Consider the following 19,361-nt stretch of genomic DNA (forward strand, 5'->3'; position numbering starts at 1 on the left):
ATCGTCCCCTGAGGGGGATTCTTTCAGAATCGTCCCCTGAGGGGGATTCTTTCAGAATCGTCCCCTGAGGGGGATTCTTTCAGAATCGTCCCCTGAGGGGGATTCTTTCAGAATCGTCCCCTGAGGGGGATTCTTTCAGAATCGTCCCCTGAGGGGGATTCTTTCAGAATCGTCCCCTGAGGGGGATTCTTTCAGAATCGTCCCCTGAGGGGGATTCTTTCAGAATCGTCCCCTGAGGGGGATTCTTTCAGAATCGTCCCCTGAGGGGGATTCTTTCAGAATCGTCCCCTGAGGGGGATTCTTTCAGAATCGTCCCCTGAGGGGGATTCTTTCAGAATCGTCCCCTGAGGGGGATTCTTTCAGAATCGTCCCCTGAGGGGGATTCTTTCAGAATCGTCCCCTGAGGGGGATTCTTTCAGAATCGTCCCCTGAGGGGGATTCTTTCAGAATCGTCCCCTGAGGGGGATTCTTTCAGAATCGTCCCCTGAGGGGATTCTTTCAGAATCGTCCCCTGAGGGGGATTCTTTCAGAATCGTCCCCTGAGGGGGATTCTTTCAGAATCGTCCCCTGAGGGGGATTCTTTCAGAATCGTCCCCTGAGGGGGATTCTTTCAGAATCGTCCCCTGAGGGGGATTCTTTCAGAATCGTCCCCTGAGGGGGATTCTTTCAGAATCGTCCCCTGAGGGGGATTCTTTCAGAATCGTCCCCTGAGGGGGATTCTTTCAGAATCGTCCCCTGAGGGGGATTCTTTCAGAATCGTCCCCTGAGGGGGATTCTTTCAGAATCGTCCCCTGAGGGGGATTCTTTCAGAATCGTCCCCTGAGGGGGATTCTTTCAGAATCGTCCCCTGAGGGGGATTCTTTCAGAATCGTCCCCTGAGGGGATTCTTTCAGAATCGTCCCCTGAGGGGGATTCTTTCAGAATCGTCCCCTGAGGGGGATTCTTTCAGAATCGTCCCCTGAGGGGGATTCTTTCAGAATCGTCCCCTGAGGGGGATTCTTTCAGAATCGTCCCCTGAGGGGGATTCTTTCAGAATCGTCCCCTGAGGGGGATTCTTTCAGAATCGTCCCCTGAGGGGGATTCTTTCAGAATCGTCCCCTGAGGGGGATTCTTTCAGAATCGTCCCCTGAGGGGGATTCTTTCAGAATCGTCCCCTGAGGGGGATTCTTTCAGAATCGTCCCCTGAGGGGATTCTTTCAGAATCGTCCCCTGAGGGGGATTCTTTCAGAATCGTCCCCTGAGGGGGATTCTTTCAGAATCGTCCCCTGAGGGGAATTCTTTCAGAATCGTCCCCTGAGGGGATTCTTTCAGAATCGTCCCCTGAGGGGAATTCTTTCAGAATCGTCCCCTGAGGGGATCTTTCAGAATCGTCCCCTGAGGGGATTCTTTCAGAATCGTCCCCTGAGGGGAATTCTTTCAGAATCGTCCCCTGAGGGGGATTCTTTCAGAATCGTCCCCTGAGGGGATTCTTTCAGAATCGTCCCCTGAGGGGGATTCTTTCAGAATCGTCCCCTGAGGGGGATTCTTTCAGAATCGTCCCCTGAGGGGGATTCTTTCAGAATCGTCCCCTGAGGGGGATTCTTTCAGAATCGTCCCCTGAGGGGGATTCTTTCAGAATCGTCCCCTGAGGGGGATTCAATCCTGGGTTTCAGAATCGTCCCCTGAGGGGGATTCTTTCAGAATCGTCCCCTGAGGGGGATTCTTTCAGAATCGTCCCCTGAGGGGGATTCTTCAGAATCGTCCCCTGAGGGGGATTCTTTCAGAATCGTCCCCTGAGGGGGATTCTTTCAGAATCGTCCCCTGAGGGGGATTCTTTCAGAATCGTCCCCTGAGGGGGATTCTTTCAGAATCGTCCCCTGAGGGGGATTCTTTCAGAATCGTCCCCTGAGGGGGATTCTTTCAGAATCGTCCCCTGAGGGGGATTCTTTCAGAATCGTCCCCTGAGGGGGATTCTTTCAGAATCGTCCCCTGAGGGGGATTCTTTCAGAATCGTCCCCTGAGGGGATTCTTTCAGAATCGTCCCCTGAGGGGGATTCTTTCAGAATCGTCCCCTGAGGGGGATTCTTTCAGAATCGTCCCCTGAGGGGGATTCTTTCAGAATCGTCCCCTGAGGGGGATTCTTTCAGAATCGTCCCCTGAGGGGGATTCTTTCAGAATCGTCCCCTGAGGGGGATTCTTTCAGAATCGTCCCCTGAGGGGGATTCTTTCAGAATCGTCCCCTGAGGGGGATTCTTTCAGAATCGTCCCCTGAGGGGGATTCTTTCAGAATCGTCCCCTGAGGGGGATTCTTTCAGAATCGTCCCCTGAGGGGGATTCTTTCAGAATCGTCCCCTGAGGGGGATTCTTTCAGAATCGTCCCCTGAGGGGGATTCTTTCAGAATCGTCCCCTGAGGGGGATTCTTTCAGAATCGTCCCCTGAGGGGGATTCTTTCAGAATCGTCCCCTGAGGGGATTCTTTCAGAATCGTCCCCTGAGGGGAATTCTTTCAGAATCGTCCCCTGAGGGGAATTCTTTCAGAATCGTCCCCTGAGGGGGATTCTTTCAGAATCGTCCCCTGAGGGGGATTCTTTCAGAATCGTCCCCTGAGGGGAATTCTTTCAGAATCGTCCCCTGAGGGGGATTCTTTCAGAATCGTCCCCTGAGGGGAATTCTTTCAGAATCGTCCCCTGAGGGGAATTCTTTCAGAATCGTCCCCTGAGGGGAATTCTTTCAGAATCGTCCCCTGAGGGGAATTCTTTCAGAATCGTCCCCTGAGGGGAATTCTTTCAGAATCGTCCCCTGAGGGGGATTCTTTCAGAATCGTCCCCTGAGGGGAATTCTTTCAGAATCGTCCCCTGAGGGGGATTCTTTCAGAATCGTCCCCTGAGGGGGATTCTTTCAGAATCGTCCCCTGAGGGGGATTCTTTCAGAATCGTCCCCTGAGGGGGATTCTTTCAGAATCGTCCCCTGAGGGGGATTCTTTCAGAATCGTCCCCTGAGGGGGATTCTTTCAGAATCGTCCCCTGAGGGGGATTCTTTCAGAATCGTCCCCTGAGGGGGATTCTTTCAGAATCGTCCCCTGAGGGGGATTCTTTCAGAATCGTCCCCTGAGGGGGATTCTTTCAGAATCGTCCCCTGAGGGGGATTCTTTCAGAATCGTCCCCTGAGGGGGATTCTTTCAGAATCGTCCCCTGAGGGGATTCTTTCAGAATCGTCCCCTGAGGGGGATTCTTTCAGAATCGTCCCCTGAGGGGGATTCTTTCAGAATCGTCCCCTGAGGGGGATTCTTTCAGAATCGTCCCCTGAGGGGGATTCTTTCAGAATCGTCCCCTGAGGGGGATTCTTTCAGAATCGTCCCCTGAGGGGGATTCTTTCAGAATCGTCCCCTGAGGGGGATTCTTTCAGAATCGTCCCCTGAGGGGGATTCTTTCAGAATCGTCCCCTGAGGGGGATTCTTTCTGAAACGTCCCCTGATGGGAATTCTTTCAGAAACGTCCCCTGATGGGAATTCTTTCAGAATCGTCCCCTGAGGGGAATTATTTTAGAATCGCCCCCTGAGGGGGATTCTTTCAGAATCGTCCCCTGAGAATGATGGAAATTCTTGCAGAAATGCCCGCTGAGGAAGAAACCTTGCGGAAGTGCTACCGAAAAAGAAGTTGTGCCGGATTCCCCGTGATGGTCAATCTTGCAGAATTACCTTTTGAAGTGGCGGCAGCACTTTAGAATAAATCATTCAGTATTCGTCCTGAGTAATTGTGAAGTATTTTATTGATACAAACTCATTAATCAATTCATTAGTAGATTGTAAGAAAAAAATATGCGAAAAGTGAACATTTAGAATCATAAACCCAAAGAATCATTAGTAAGTTAAAGTTCAGAAATCAATGTGTAAGATAGGTACAGTGGGTAGATTTGTAATCAAATACATTCAAAATTAGAAAATTTGGAAAGGATTTCGTCATGATATGCTAATAATAACAGTACAAAACATTTTCCAAAAAGTATACTCCATAAGTGAAAGAAGATTTAAGCAAATCTAAATTAAATAATTGATCATCTTAGCAATGATGTGCATGAGCGATACAAAAATCAAATGAAAAAAAAGTTCTAAATTAGCTTTTGCTGAACAGCTTCTTGAGTGGACTTTTAGCAAATGAGTTCGGAAGCACGCTGGTCATTAGGGACGGTGTCGGCGTGCGAGATTTCTTATCGACAGTCGTCGTTTTAGACGGGCTAAAGCGGTTACAGGATTTTGCGTGAGTTAGTCATTAGTAGGAAAAATTGGCGGCAAGCGTTAGTGCAAACCACAGAACCACGGCAATTTAGAGGGTAGAGAACCGCAGAGAAACCATGCAAGAAAAAAAAATACAAAACGTAACCAGTTCAGTAGTTGGGTCAAAATCAAGGAACCAATTTTGTAGAGCAGCAGAAGAAACAACATCGAAGAACGGAACGTCATCATTATCCAACCCAACCCCCCAAAACATACCTCTGCAGTTGTTCGTCCTCGTAGAAGCTGGGCGTGAGGGGACGTTGCGCCTTCAGCGCTTCCCAAATGTCCACCTCGTCGTTTTCGCTGCCCTGCTCGATCAGACTCTGCTGGATGGCAAACTGCATCAGCTCGTCTTCGTCCTCGAAGGTGATCTGTCGCCGGAAGTCGTTGCCCCGCTGGACGTACTCGGACGGCACATCGAAACAGCAGTCATCGATGATGCACGTGGTGCGCTCTTCGCTCTCCTGCAGACTGCTCACATTGGCCACCGGTGTCTCCATCGCGAACACGTTTCCGAATGTGACCACCGCGTTCAGCACGTGGAAGAGTGGGATTTCTGGAACGGACACAAAAAAGCGGTTGAAAGCGTCAGGGGTAGTATCGAATGAGTTTCTTAGAAATAGGAGCTTTAGAGACCTCATGCTCATGCCGTTGCCTCTTACAGCCAATCCTTCGTGGATTTTCTTGGAGGATCCTTTGGAAAATCTCCTAGAGTACCAACTGGAGAAATCAATAAAAGAATTATTAGAAAAAACATTGGATAGTCTCTAGGAAAATTTCCAGGAATATGGCTGTGGAAATTATTGAAGGTTTCAGTGTAGAAGTGCTTAAGGATTTCTTGAAGCAAATTCTCGACAAATTCCTCTCATTCTTCTCCTGGACAAATCGCTGGAAGAAATTTTGCGGTAATCCGAAGCGTAATTTCAGGAGGGTTCCTCGGAGTCCCTAGAAAAATCCTGCAGTCTTGTCTGCAGAGATCATTTTGGTTAAAATAGAAACTTGAGAGACCTCTTTAATGGGAGGTGGTAATTGGAGACTTTTAAAAGAATAACTTTAAAATAAAGAACAAGTCTCTAAAAGGAGACCTGTTACCAGCCCTGAAACGTGCATCGCAAAAATGTATTATGTCTTCCTTACCAATCTTAACGGGGAAGCCGGACGGAAGCTGCATGGTGACGAAATCTTTCAGCTTGGACACATGGGGACTGGCCATCGTCGACATGAGATCCAAAATGGGCAGCACCTGTTCCTGCAGCTTGATGGGGAACTGTTCGCTCAGCCAGATATTCGCCTTGAAGCGTTGCACCTTGGCCGATACTCGTTTCGGCTTGCCAACGTCGCGTCCTTGCAGATCTACTTCGGCCGAGAAGTACTCCTCAACGCTGGGAGCCGCACCATCCGAAACTGCATTGGAAGCTCCGGCCACTTCATGGACGGGGCTGTTGTTGGAGCTACCGTTGTCTTGACCTAGCAAGGGCGATGCCCCTGAATCTCTGAGAGGATTGGATGCCCCCGCGTGGTCGTAGTCTTCCTCGGTCATTCCCAAAAAGTGCTGCAGCGGTGTACGGGAGCTTTTGATTCTAGCCTGTTCCTCACTCAGGTGTTCGTTTCTAGTACGGGTGATAAATTCTACATTGCTCGCTCCATACACCTTGCACTCGTACCCGTTGATGTTCTCGACTTTCTCGCTACGCCATCCCCAGAAACCGGATTTATTCCGTTCGAAGCTGATTTTGTCCATATCAATGTGGTTGCAAATGACGGGAGCCTGCAGGCGTAGCGCTACCGATTCCTTCGACGGGGTGATCCCGTCGATGTCTTCCGATTCGATGTTTCGCATGTGCTCGATCGATACCTCTCCGGTATCGTGGTCGATTTCGATCATCGTTGCCGACTCGGCCTGGCCCTTAAAGATGTAGCTTCGGTTGCCACGCTGCCAGGTATTGTTGTCGAACCCCAGCAAGGTGGTATCGATCCGAACGTTGGAACCCCGTTTGTACACTTTGTAGGTATCGCTCGGGCAGACGCGCGACATCAACGGTACCCAGCTGGTGAACTCCCACTTCATCTCGACGTAGAAGTCCGGCGTGTCCTGCAGGTGCTGCAGCAGCTGGGGAACGTGCGAAACTCGCTTGATGTGACGCTGCAGGTCCCGGACTTCCAGGACGGCGGTTAAGATGTTGGCATCGCCGGAGCAGACCGCTTCCTGGACCACTGTTGGAAGAGTAAAAGAGAAAAATGAAGGTGATTTAGTAATTGCATTTGAAAAAAGTCTAAACCAGCAGTAAAGGGGTAAAGACTTGCCACAACCTCAATGATACATAGGGTAGGTGTACCAGTTATGGACATAGTGGTTCCCTATTTCGCCATACGTGATTACTTGAGTTTCTTCACATTTTGAATGTGTTGTGTAGTTGGTCCTCACCCTTTGGTCGATAGCTATCGGTGACCAACTTCAACACGATCTTATCGCCTGGGGGAATGGTATGGGTGATGGGCGACTGAAGCTGACGGCTTGGTGGCACAGTATCATCAAATAGGACGTGTTGGATACCAATTCCAGTGTCCTGAAGATCCTGGTGATCCGGTGATTTCTGGACTTGGTAGGCCTTCTCACTTAGAAACACAAAACACGCGCGGTTGGAGGGAAACACAATCTTTATACATACAATTTATTACTTAACACTAACACATATCGTCTTAAATCTAACAGATTAAAAATCACGGTACAACGACCGACCCGTTCGACGCTCAATCCAGACTGACTTCTCCCAATTTAAATTGGTCATCGATAAACCTAAGGGTCACTCACAATCTGCCTAAGAACAGGAGATCTGAGCAACACCTCTGTACTCTCCTGCACTCTGCTGCTCTAGGTAGCTCTACATCGCACATCTCGGACATCGGGTGACCCATACGCATGCGAACAGCTGCTATCGTTGCTGGGATGAAATGTGGGTCAAACTAGGCGACCATCGTCCGCACGCCGGACGGTAAGTGTATTGAGCCAGCTATTCCAATTATCGGTGGGTTTGTTTTGGTCATCTCTATCGTCGCAATTTGTTGAACAGCAAATAATCTGTTGTTATTCTGGGTAGAGCTATCGTACAGAATGGTTTTGTGTGTTGTAGTAGTAAGATTGAGGATATATCTTCATGCCAGAACATTCAAAAAGATTAAAAATGTGAAAGGTTTCAAAATTTCACATATGTCTAAATAGGGAACCACTATGGCCATAACTGGTACACTTTCCCTAGATAAAAAAACATGAATTTTAAGCTGTCACACGGTATCAGTGTATGGGATCTAGCATCCTGCTAGATGTATACCATGAGAGTCTTTTTCGAAATCATATTTAGAAGGCGTGAACGTGTCAGCTAACCCAGGAAATGCGCTGGCCCATCCCATTCTTTTTGAATTGCTCAAGTGGTGTACAGTGCATTGACATGACCCTTGAACTCAGACCCTTATCTCCCCGGAACCACCTTACGGTATTTCTTCGGGGAGGGGCCTGTGCATATAGCACAACGGGGCTACCCCGTTTGACATAAAGTCATTTGGCATAAAGCCATTTGTCATAAAGTCGTTTGGCATAATGGTCGTTTGGCATAATGGACGTTTGGCATAAAAGAAAAGAAATTAGAAATTTAAATAGTGCTACTTAAAAGAAGATCTGGTAATCAAAAGAAGGGAAAATCGTCGATGAAAATGTTAGTAGTTATAATGCCAACGTAGGAAAGAAAGCAAAATTGTCAATGAAAATGTTAGTAGTCACAATTCAAGCCACTAGTTTAACAACGTAATGAGAAAGAACAGCCTATGACCAAAAGAAGGGAAAATCACATATGAGAATGTTAGCAATGGTTATGACAAAAACATAACAACTCAGTTTTCAATGATTATGCCAAACGGCTAAATGACTATTATGCCAAACGACCGTTATGCCAAATTATTTTATGCCAAACGGCTTTATGCCAAATGACTTTATGCCAAATGGCGTCCCCCCTAGCACAACACGTGTAGCAGAAGTAGCCTAGGCAAACTGCTTCTCCTAGCCGACTTAAACAATGTTACAAGGGACCAGCCTCGGCAGGGCTAATCCTCTGCAGCCAACTCTTGGTCGGCGCGCCATAGGCGCTGCAATTCTAGCATAATGTGAGTGACAGCCGTAGTTACTGCATTCCAGCACTCGGCATCCGCACACATTCTCTCTATTATATTGTCGAGGGACGTGTCCCTCCGCATGTAGCGAGCATCCGACCTCTCACAACAATGAAAGTGGAGCAATCGAACACGACATGCTCCGCTGTTTCCTCTACACCAGCACAATTGGGGCACGCAGGAGATTCTGAGTGCCCGAACCTATGCAGGTACTGTCTATAGCAACCATGTCCTGACAGAAACTGCGTCAGGTGGAAGTTCACTTCCCCATGGTTTCTACCATACCAATCTGACACGTTTGGTATTAGCCGATGGGTCCATCTACCTTTAGTGGAGTTATCCCATTCCTGCTGCCAGCTTCTGAGCGTTTCCTCTTTACACGTGTCGCGGACTCCTCTGGTACCCCTTTGGTTGAAGCATTGAACATCTTCCTTGATGATGAGCCCGATGGGCGTCATCCCGGCTATGATGCACACGGCCTCTTTAGATACCGTCCGGTATGCACTTGCTACTCTTAAGCACATTATCCTGTACGTGCTTTCCAACCGCTTTAGGTTTCTGTTCGTTCTAAGCGCTTTTGACCAGATTGGTCCTCCATACCTTAGTATGGATAGCGCCATGCTTGCCGGTAGCTTGCGTTTGCTGGCAATTACAGCAGAGCTGTTAGACATCATCCTCGAAAGCGCCGCTATTGCCGTAGATGCCCTTTTACAGGAATATTCAACGTGGCTAGCGAAGCTGAGCTTGTCATCGATCATTACCCCAAGATGCCTAAGGGATCGCTTGGACTCTATGGTCCAATCACCTACCGAGATAAGCGCCCGTTGCTCGGACTTGCGATTGTTGACCACCACCACCTCAGTCTTCTGACGGGCCAGTCCTAGTTTCCTAGACTTCATCCATTCCTCAACTATGGAAATAGAGTGCGCTGCTGTCAACTCTACTTCCTCCATCGATTCACCATAGACCACTAGGGTGATATCGTCAGCGAAGCCAACAATCTTAACACCCTTCGGAAGGGGCAGCTTCAGTACGTCATCGTACATCGCATTCCATAACAGCGGGCCCAGGATTGAACCTTGAGGTACTCCCGCGGTAATTCAAACGCTTTTCTGCCCCTCCTCTGTGTCATACAGTAGAATCCTACCATCGAAATAGCTTTCTAGAAGCTTACACAACTGCACCGGTACCTTTAGGCGGTGAAGCGCGTGTGCTATTGTTTCCCAGCTTGCGCTGTTGAACGCATTCTTCACATCCAGAGTGACAAGCAGTAACGGATGCCGCTCCTTTTATGCTCGATTGAAACCTCAGCTGTCTGAACGACCGACTGGGCATATGGGATGGTGCGGGAAGAGTACATCGATTATCGATCGCAGCAACTCGGGCGACTTCTCTTGGGGCGCTATGGCACCTTTGGTCTTAGCCATTACCACTCTGTAGGCGTCACCCCATGGATTCGAATTGGCACTCTCGCATAGACTATCAAAGCATGCCGATGCCCGTTGTCGACGCTTGATTTCTTTTTGAGACCCAACTTTGCCTCTCTGAATGCTGCACCGCGTTCTTCTCTTTGTGCTTCTGTGCGTGCGCGTTGCACTCTTCGTCTAGCCCGAAGGCAGATTGCTCGAATATTGCCTGTTCTCTCTAGGAGGGGCTTTTCTCGGCATGGAAGCATCACACGCTCGTGATATCACAGCAACTAGCTCTTCACCGTTCAGGTCCAGAGTGTTCCGTTCGCGCCTCAGGGCTTCAGTGAATACTTCGCCGTCGAAGCGCGCTGTTTTCCAACCTCGGGCTTGGGTCGAGTTACATCGCGCTGCCTTCCGCCCGCCTGGTATTATACTATAGCGAATCGATCGATCATCGCTATGAGTATAACCGTCATCAATGCGCCAGTTCATGGTATATAAAGGTTAGGACTACAAAACGTCACGTCGATAATCGATTCTGCACCATTTCTGCGGAAGGTAATCACTGTACCCACATTTGCAAGCTCTACATTTAATGCGGCCAAGGATTCCAATAATAGCTGGTCTCTTTGGTTGATGCAGCGGCTACCTCACTCCACTGCCCATGCATTAAAGTCGCCAGCTATCACTGCTGGCTGCCGATTAGCTAGTTCGGCTAACATCCTGTCGACCATGTGGGAAAATTCCTCAATCCACGACCTTGGGGGCGCGTAACAACTGCAATAGAACACGCCGTTGATTTTTGCTATAACAAAATCGTCATTTGAGATAGAGACTACTTCTTGGATTGGGTATCGTCCTGTCGTCCCTATAGCTGCTAGCTGTTGAGACCTATTGTCTAAAACAAGATGTCAAGATAGTCATCGGTGACGCAAAAGCGCAGATAGGGCAAGAAGGATTCTTCCGACCCGTCATTGGAACGGAAAGCCTCCATTCCGTTACCAATGATGACCGCTTGTAACCTTCGCTGCTGATAAAGGGATGGCAATCAGCAGTATCTACTTCTAGCGACAGCCGAGTAGTGATGCCTGCTCCCAAATATGAATATAAATATAAATATGGTATATGAGCGGCATTTCTCAGATGTCATGGATTTCAAGAACTTTCGAGGCCCTAATATCGACTCGGAAATTTATCTTCAATATCCACTGCTTGTCGACTGATGGGGTAGCTGCACAGTACCGCCATCAGCTAGACGAGCAGTTGGGAAGAATCAATGTTTTTGGAGATGTCAACAGCCTATCCACGAAGCTATGGTTACAACGACGCGGGAAATGATTGGCACTGATCAACGACGAAGACGAAACGACTGGTTCAATCGCCAGAGTGACAGACGTAAAGAATGCCGCCAGTAGCCGCATATTTGGGATTGGTACCCGGTGGAACAGAGAGCGGTACAGGGCAGCGAGAGCCGAAGAAAAGACAATCACGAGCACGAAGAAATTGTGGTAGCTGAAGCTCAAGCGCGCGAGAAGGGAATTTGCTGCCGATAAAACGGCGATGGCAGGTGGAATGAGCACTTTCAGCAGTTGTTGAACGGTGAACATGGAAATGTGGCGAGAAACAGGGTGAACATTGATGATGACGATCGAGCTGTGGACCCACTAACTGTGTAACGACTTTCTAATACATTGCTATGTGATTCCTTAGGAATCCCATCACAATATGAATATTGCGCAACTGACAGCATGTGGCAGTGCCATCTCTTAAGAAAAAGAGGAATTGCGACACTCGCGTGACGGAATCTATGGTCCACCCAATCTCTCTCCCACCGTCCAGATACAGGTAGTTAAACGAAGTGTAGAGTATGAGTGCATGCGGAGTGAGATGGCTCACGCCCCCAGCAATAAGGATTGCAATAGGGATCGCGGCGCATACCATAAGAGGAAATGCGAAAGAGTATCTTCGGATCGGGCTACGCGGCAGATATGGATTGGCTGAGATATATCTGCATTGCAGATATTTTAGCACTGCGAATTTTGAACAATAGGTGTTTACCAGTTTTGCGAATTTGTATTGTTGAGCCTGAGTTGAGGCATGTAGAAGGGAATGCCACCAAATCACTTTTGTGAAGGCAAGCGATTGAGTCACACGTAGGCCAGCTTCAGTTCAGTTCGATTAGAGCAAGATACTTAATACCTATAAACCAGTTCTGTGCTTGGTGAATAGTTGAGGTGAGAATTGAAGATTTAGTGGTAGATCCAAACTAAACAAATTCTATAGTTTGCAGGATAATAGTTAATCCGTTGATTGATATAGTACACTGTGTGAGTGATAAGCATAAAAAAGCATAGGTAAGCCAGTTTGTGATCCAAAGCTTTTAGGAAGCATTCTAATTTCGTTGTGGGATAGCTTTCCCTGAACGAAGGGTTTTTATTTTGGGATTTAGAATCCCCAAGCTTGTCGGCGCATCGAGATTTCCACGCGCATCGCCGCTTTCACGCGCATCAACGGTCTCACGCGCATCAGCGCGAGCCTACGCGCGACGGTGCTCATCCCCTTCCGGTGAAATCGTTGAGAGGAACATCTCGCACGCTACAGGAGAACGCTGCGACTCTCCCAGCGCCGCTCCCGACCAGCGACGCTCAAGCCCATCGCCTTCCATTCATCGACGATCGATTTGAGTTCCCCAGACGCCGAGTGATCTCACAGTGCCAGTACGAACGACACCCGTAGCCAGGGTGGAGCACTCAGTGGATCCCCATTAGCCGAGACTGCAGAGAAGCCGCGAAAGCCGTCGCGCTCTCTCTCGTTATCACTCAGCTCCGCGCTGAGAGGTCAGCCATACGATCTGGCGCTCTAGGGAGCGACCGTGATACACCAACGTGTTGCACCCCAACCGACCATCATACCTCGTCAGCCACCCATCAAATCTCCAGAGCTGCAGTCTGCAGGTCACGCGACATCGATTGGAGCAACACGACGATTGGGCCCCAACGTCAGAACACAATTTGTAAGACAAACTGTAAGTTTTTCACCCCTTTGAGCTCAAAGTAGGATTAGTTATGATTATAAAATTGTGAAACGCAACAACTGCACCTCAATATATCGCTTTCTTTGCTTAATTGGTTAAGGCTTTCCTAAATTAGGTTTTAAAATTTTATTCGGTGATTCTTTTTCCATTTCTTAATTCGTTAGAGCTTCCATTTGGGTTGGTCGGAGAAAAATGCGTGTTTGAGCCACTTAAAATACTCGCCCGTGTAAAGAGTCTCTTAGCCGGACCTTTGAAAAGCGTCAGCAGTCTCTCTAACCCGAGAGTGGCGCTAAAGCTGCTGTACGTTGTGTGCTAAGCAAGCGTTACAACTGTAGAAGAGGTTAAAAATGCTATTAGTGAGCTGTAGAATTGTAAGGCCGCTGGGAAGGATGAGAACCCGGTCGAGCTCTCAAGGACGGAAGCGAGTAACTTTACCAGTCGATCCAACCAAGTATTTCTGGGAAGGAAGACGAGCCTTCGTGGCTCTGAAGGGGGAGACAGCGACAATAGGCCTAACCATTCATTCTACCAAAACGAAGTATATGATTGCAGGTAGAGATAGAGGTAAGTTTAGTGGCGGTGGTGCTGACGTAATGTGTGTTGATCGGGATGTGTTTAACAAGTGTTCATCGCTCGCAATCGCAAGAGCAAGCGACGCGATCAATAGATCAAACACTACTTAGCGATCGCGGCTCTTTTTTTACTACGACGCGAACACGCCGCGCGACATGTTTGGTCCTACCCTCATCGCCTTCCCCCGCAGGAGCAAGCGTCAAGGTCGAAAAATCAAACACTACTCATTTGGAAGAAGTGAGAACTATTATTAAAAAATTCAAAAAGATGGAAGCTCCTAGCGATGATGGAATTTTCTACATCCTCATCAAGAAACATACAGAAAGTAGCTTATCATTCTTAGTTGATATATTTAACAAATGTTTTCAATTAGCATATTTTCCTGACAAATGGAAAAATGCTAAGGTTGTTCCAATTTTAAAACCAAATATCAGGAAGAGCTCCAAAAAATTTGTCCAGGAGGTGCCCCATAGATTCAATGGAGCACTCTGTTAAAACTTCTCAGGAGGAGTTTTTGAATAACTCTAGAATGAACTCTTAAGAATTTATATTGAAATATATTTTTGAGGTATAACGATAGCTTCTAAACATTTCATACGTCCTAGCAATCAAGATGTTCCAATATTCCTCGAAAAAAAAATCTTACTATCAATTCCTTATCAAACATTGATAGATAGAACAAAATAAAATAAACTGCATTCAACGTGAATCACTTCCCATCCTTAGCTCATTATCACAGCAGCGGTTGGTATTCACGTCTCGTCAATAATATTCATTTAGCGACTACCCTCCTTCCTCTTCCTCAAGTTTGAGTTCTTCCACTATACACACACTTCGTGTACACTGATCCCACAGTTATGGATCATTTAAGGCTCAGCTTAAATTTGAAAAATAATAGAGAGCAAAATAAACAATAATTTTTGGTGAAATCAATGCTAAATGGTAAAGTGGGGTATATACCTGCGGTTCATACACAATATTGTCATTTAAGTTAATGAAAACATTTAAAATTTTCACTTATTTCAACATTGTCTTAAACCACAATTTATGAATCGTCAAAAATGTTGTCCACAAATATGAATCAATGTGAACACGATTTATGAATCAGTTATTTACTTTCAATTATTTTGCAATTAAATGCTATATATTTTATATGTTTTTTAAAACACTGCCTCAAACAACGTTAATTATATCCGGAGGTGAACAGAAACCAAGTATTTTAAGAATCTACATGACATTGCATGATTTTTAATGTTGCTACTGAGCGGGCTGAACTAGTGAACATTGAATTTGTGGATTTATATGCTTCTGGAGCATGTTTATTTGGATGATGATGGCAGGTAGTGTAATTGAACAACAATTAGATCTAGATTGCAGAACTCGTAAATGCTTGACCTTTCGACTGCCTTTACTGCAGTGATAAAAATTCACACGTTCGATTTGTGTGTTTAAAATTATGAATCGATTCATGAACGTCCATATCGAATTGCTGTGATTTTCTTGCAAACTTCGTGTGTGTTACACATTAAATTTCTTTGTTTTGGATTGATTCATCAACCGATTACAGGGATTCCAAAATGTTTCCACATAAGTTCCCGAAGCTTTCCCTTCAGATTTGTATGCGTCAACACGGATTCAGTGTGTTTTGCTTATGGTTAGCTTGTGTCATGATCATTATGTTCAAGTTGGTCAATTAATCGATTTACGCAATGAGTTTGTTATGCTGAAATCGATGAGCTTTGCTATCGATTTCCATATTCAAACTTCTAAATTGTTTGTGATCGAACGACACTGTGGTTGGACCTCGTATTGAACAACAGTCATCATCATTCTTCGAAAGAGAAGAAGCAAATTTTGAAGCTGAATGTGTTATAGAAAAATTGTGAATTCAATTTTTCTTTTACTAGTAAAGTTGTCTGATGTTTTTATTTTTTTAAATGTGAATATCTTTTACTTCTCCATGTATCTGATAAAAGAGCCAACAGTTTAGCCTGGGAGTTAATCTAAAAAAAAACTTACGTGCAACAAACGTGAGACGGGGTTGGTGGTCTAATGGCTACCGCTTCTGCTTCATAAGCGGAAGGTCAGGTACTTTGTATTTGGAGCTTTCACTTGCTTCTATCTACCACTCTAATATATCACAGTTGATCTATAATAGTTCATAGCATTTGCTAGAACCCGAGACGGACAGAAATGAATCGACCGTTTCCCTACGTTTCCATTCTTCCATCATTCCAGCATGCCTTTCCTTACGTTTGATACATACGCAGTCTGCCAAACAAACCAGCAAGCCTTTCCGCCATAAAAATTACCCCACCCCTGCACCCTTCCCGCATGAACTGGCGTAGACGCAGTGGTATGTACGGTCTATCGTGGGAGCCAGTTAAATGCATCATCACTTCCTTCCCCTTCCCCTCATTGGTCTGCACTCTGACGTGGTAGGCACCATTATCGTCTGAACATAGAAGATCACCAGCACTTATACACTGAGGGTTCCAAGCAGTCATCTGATTGGTTCCTTGTGTAAGTGCAGATACTGGAGTAGCAACCACGGGCGGCCTATCAAGCTCAAGCTCAAAAACATACGTGCAACAAAACTGCCCCTCTTTGCACAACAGTCCCATGTTGGAAAACGACAAACTGAGAAAAAGACGATTGAAATGTGAAAACAATTTCATTCCATTTTGAGTCTCTATTTGGCCTGAAATGTGTTAAATTTCTACATATCACTATTTGTTGAGTACACGAACAAACCTAATAAATTTTCTTTTGAATTCAAGTTGAAAATTTGCCTTAAAATGCAGAAAAATCGTAGCGAGACTGTTATGCGATTATATACAATATAATATACCAATGTATTTGCATATCAGTCCCATCATGTTCATCGACTCGTTCGACAGCTACTGAAACATTCATTGTTATTGAAGTACTGGTTGTTTCATTTGCTATTTATGTTCTTCGGCCGTAAAAAAAATAGTTATTACAGTGAAACCTCAATGAGTCGATATTGAAGAAACCATCGACTCATGGAAATATCAAATCATGGAACAGCAATTCTTTGGAAAGCTGCTTCTGGGGACCATCATAGTAACCATGAAATTATGTTTTTAGTATGGTTCCATGAGTCGATATCGAGTCATGGAACATCGACTCATGAAGGTATCACTGTATAATACAGTCAACTCTCCGTAACTCGATGTTAAGGCGATTATCGAGTTAGAGAAATATCGTATTAAAGAACACAACATCAGGGTAACTTTGGTTAAAGGGACTATCGAGGTATCCATGAAAACCCACATTTACTACACGTTCTATAACTCTATATCGAGATACGGAATAGCGAGTTACGGATAGTATACTGTATGTCCATAAAAAAACATAGGATTGAATACTTTCTCAAAACACACGTCATGATGTGGAATGCGCTTACAGTCATGAGTCCCAGTCATGAAAGACCCAGATGATCATCTTTTGGATAATGCGGAAATGAAATACGATGGAAATGATTCGAGATGTTCCAAAACAACCTGGTTCAGGACGAATCAAGCTAATCCACAAAATTTAAATGCAAAATGTAGAATGAACTTTATTTTTTTTTGTTTTTGTTCCTCATTTATTTGTATTCCCCTCGTACCACCCAAATGGTTAAGTACGGACATAAAAGAAGATTAATATTTGTATAAGCCTTATCTAAAATGAAAATCTTTAATGTATCGTAATTGAAAATACATAATTATGTGTGATATCCACTAATTTAAAAATATTATCGAAACAACGTGAATTCATAACATTTACAATGCCGTAATCAAGTGTGTATTAAATACAGTCAAACTTCCATGAGTCGATATATGAAGGGACCATAGACTCATGGAAACATCGAGTCTTGGAACAGAAATTCTTTGGAATGCTGTTTGAGCGAATCATCATAGTTACCATGAAATTTTGTTTAAGTATGGTTCCATGAGTCAATATTAAGACATAGAACATCGACTCATGGAGGTTTCACTGTATAATTGGTTTCCCTTTACTTCGTTACACATAAGTGAACAACTAGTAGTACCGAGAGACCGTATGTAGTACTAGAAGTGGTACCCATTCTGAGCCCGACCACTATACGGACTTTGATGTGACTGTTATGCGAATATTTTCAAGATGGGACAACACAAGTGGGGTTTGTTTTTGTACAAGTTAGGAACAAAGGCTACTTTTTTAGCAGTTTTTATCGATCTTCTGACGATGTTGAGTTGATTTATGTAAAAAACGCAAATCGGTCAAAAATCGACATGGGACTGTTATGCGATTATGGGCAGAAAAGTGATCATAAAAATGACAAACAATTGATATTGATATCAATCAGAGAGGTTTCTTCTTTTCTTTTCTTTTCCACTCGTTGCTTTTGGTCCTTCTGCAGAAGAAATACCCCGTTTTTATAGCGAAATTATGGAGAACCTATCAGGTGTAACTAAAAAAATTCTTTACATGTTTTACGTCTATACTGTTTCTTTTTGTTCCTCACAAATTTAGGATTTTTTTATTTATCCAAAAATTATTCAAAATAATAATCTTTAAACATAATAATTCAACATAATAGTCATGATATAAGACTATAAACCCCCAAAATAACTTTTTTCATAAGAATTTGTTTTTTTTTTCAAAAATCATGGAAATTCATTTGTATGTTCAGAAAAAAAAATCCGTAATTTATGAACGATCCCGAACCATTTTTGCTCTTCCATGACAAAATTTTACATCGAAAATAACTTGAAGCTAAGAATTATTTTTAAAAATACTAAGCACTAGTAGTTTGAACGCTGATTCATAAACTGTGAATGGTGTGTATATTTCCCACAATTTATTGATCAAGTATTCTACTCAAAAATCTTAGCCAAATCCGTATAAATACGCATTTATCTCTCATTGCTATGTTTATTCAATCTGTAAAAGTTATCTGGGGCTTAATCTCTCACAAAAAAAATCTTTGAAATAAACTTTAAAACATCGTTTCTAGCTAAGCGTCAATAGCCACACGGCTTACAAAGTTGGCCAAAAATACAGCCCAAATAGCTACCAAAATAATTTAGTAATATTGTTGGTTCATACCGCGATCAAGAGCTTCTTTACTAAGATAAAAAGGCTTGAAATGGCTGAACACTATGTGTTGCTTATCAGTAAAAATGATTCTGTGATGTTTTGTGATAAGTTTGATAATCATTTTGTCTTCTTAAAACAGCTGATTCATAAATTGTGGGTGATTCAACTGCGTGGGGTTACTGTACATCGTACAGCAGCTGATAGGCCTGTCGTCCTCCAATTTGACCAACGTACGCGAATGAACGAGCAACGAACGATAAGTTTGTGTAAATATTAAACAGCTTTCTCTATCTTCTTTTCGCGTAGGTATCGTTCGTACCGTCCAGACACCGGCTCAACTAAAAGAGTGCGCATTGTATCGAAATATTTTTGGATATCGCCACCAACGACAACCCAATCGAACCGATCGATTTTCCGTCCCCATAGAATTAAATTGGGCAGGCCGCAGCGATAATCAAATTTTGCCCCTCTCTGCGAACTCAAGTATGCATGTTGTAGACTCATTCTCTTATCACGCAACTTACCGGACCATCCGTCGCACTCGAAATTGGCATTACATTTGGCCGCCAGCAGGGCCTTGACACACTCCAGATGCGAAAGCTTGACCGCTAGCATGAGCGGCGTGCGTCCTCGGGGATCCAACTGCTCCAGGTCATGCTGCAACGAAAGAAATCGAAGGTGAAATTAATGAATTTCTTCAGGAATTTTATCAGAAATCAATTTACGTATTTGCTTGAAGTTTGTTTCAGATATTACTATACTGATTTCTTCAGGTGATCATTTAGTGATTTTTTTTCTTCCAGGAAATCTAACGCTAATTCCAGTTAATTCTATAGAAATC

At 44.7% G+C, this 19,361-nt stretch overlaps 1 protein-coding gene across 2 annotated transcripts in view; it reads right to left on the reverse strand.

Moving 5' to 3' along the window:
* LOC5573352 (ankyrin repeat domain-containing protein 13D) overlaps window positions 1-19,361 on the reverse strand; it is a 43,693-nt gene that overhangs the window by 5,588 nt on the left and 18,744 nt on the right. Inside the window, exons 2-5 of one of the 2 annotated variants that reach the window (XM_001660784.2) lie at window positions 19,045-19,177; window positions 5,390-6,466; window positions 4,469-4,808; window positions 3,755-4,212 (exon numbers count right to left, since the gene is read on the reverse strand). In XM_001660784.2, the coding sequence (XP_001660834.1) occupies window positions 4,092-4,212; window positions 4,469-4,808; window positions 5,390-6,466; window positions 19,045-19,177 (1,671 nt within the window). In that variant the 3' untranslated portion in view covers window positions 3,755-4,091. Of the gene's footprint in view, window positions 1-3,754; window positions 4,213-4,468; window positions 4,809-5,389; window positions 6,467-19,044; window positions 19,178-19,361 lie in introns of those variants that run through there. The other variant, XM_021848648.1, reaches the window with a different exon arrangement.

The sequence above is a fragment of the Aedes aegypti genome, chromosome 3, assembly GCF_002204515.2.
Source record: "Aedes aegypti strain LVP_AGWG chromosome 3, AaegL5.0 Primary Assembly, whole genome shotgun sequence".
Taxonomy (NCBI): domain Eukaryota; kingdom Metazoa; phylum Arthropoda; class Insecta; order Diptera; family Culicidae; genus Aedes; species Aedes aegypti.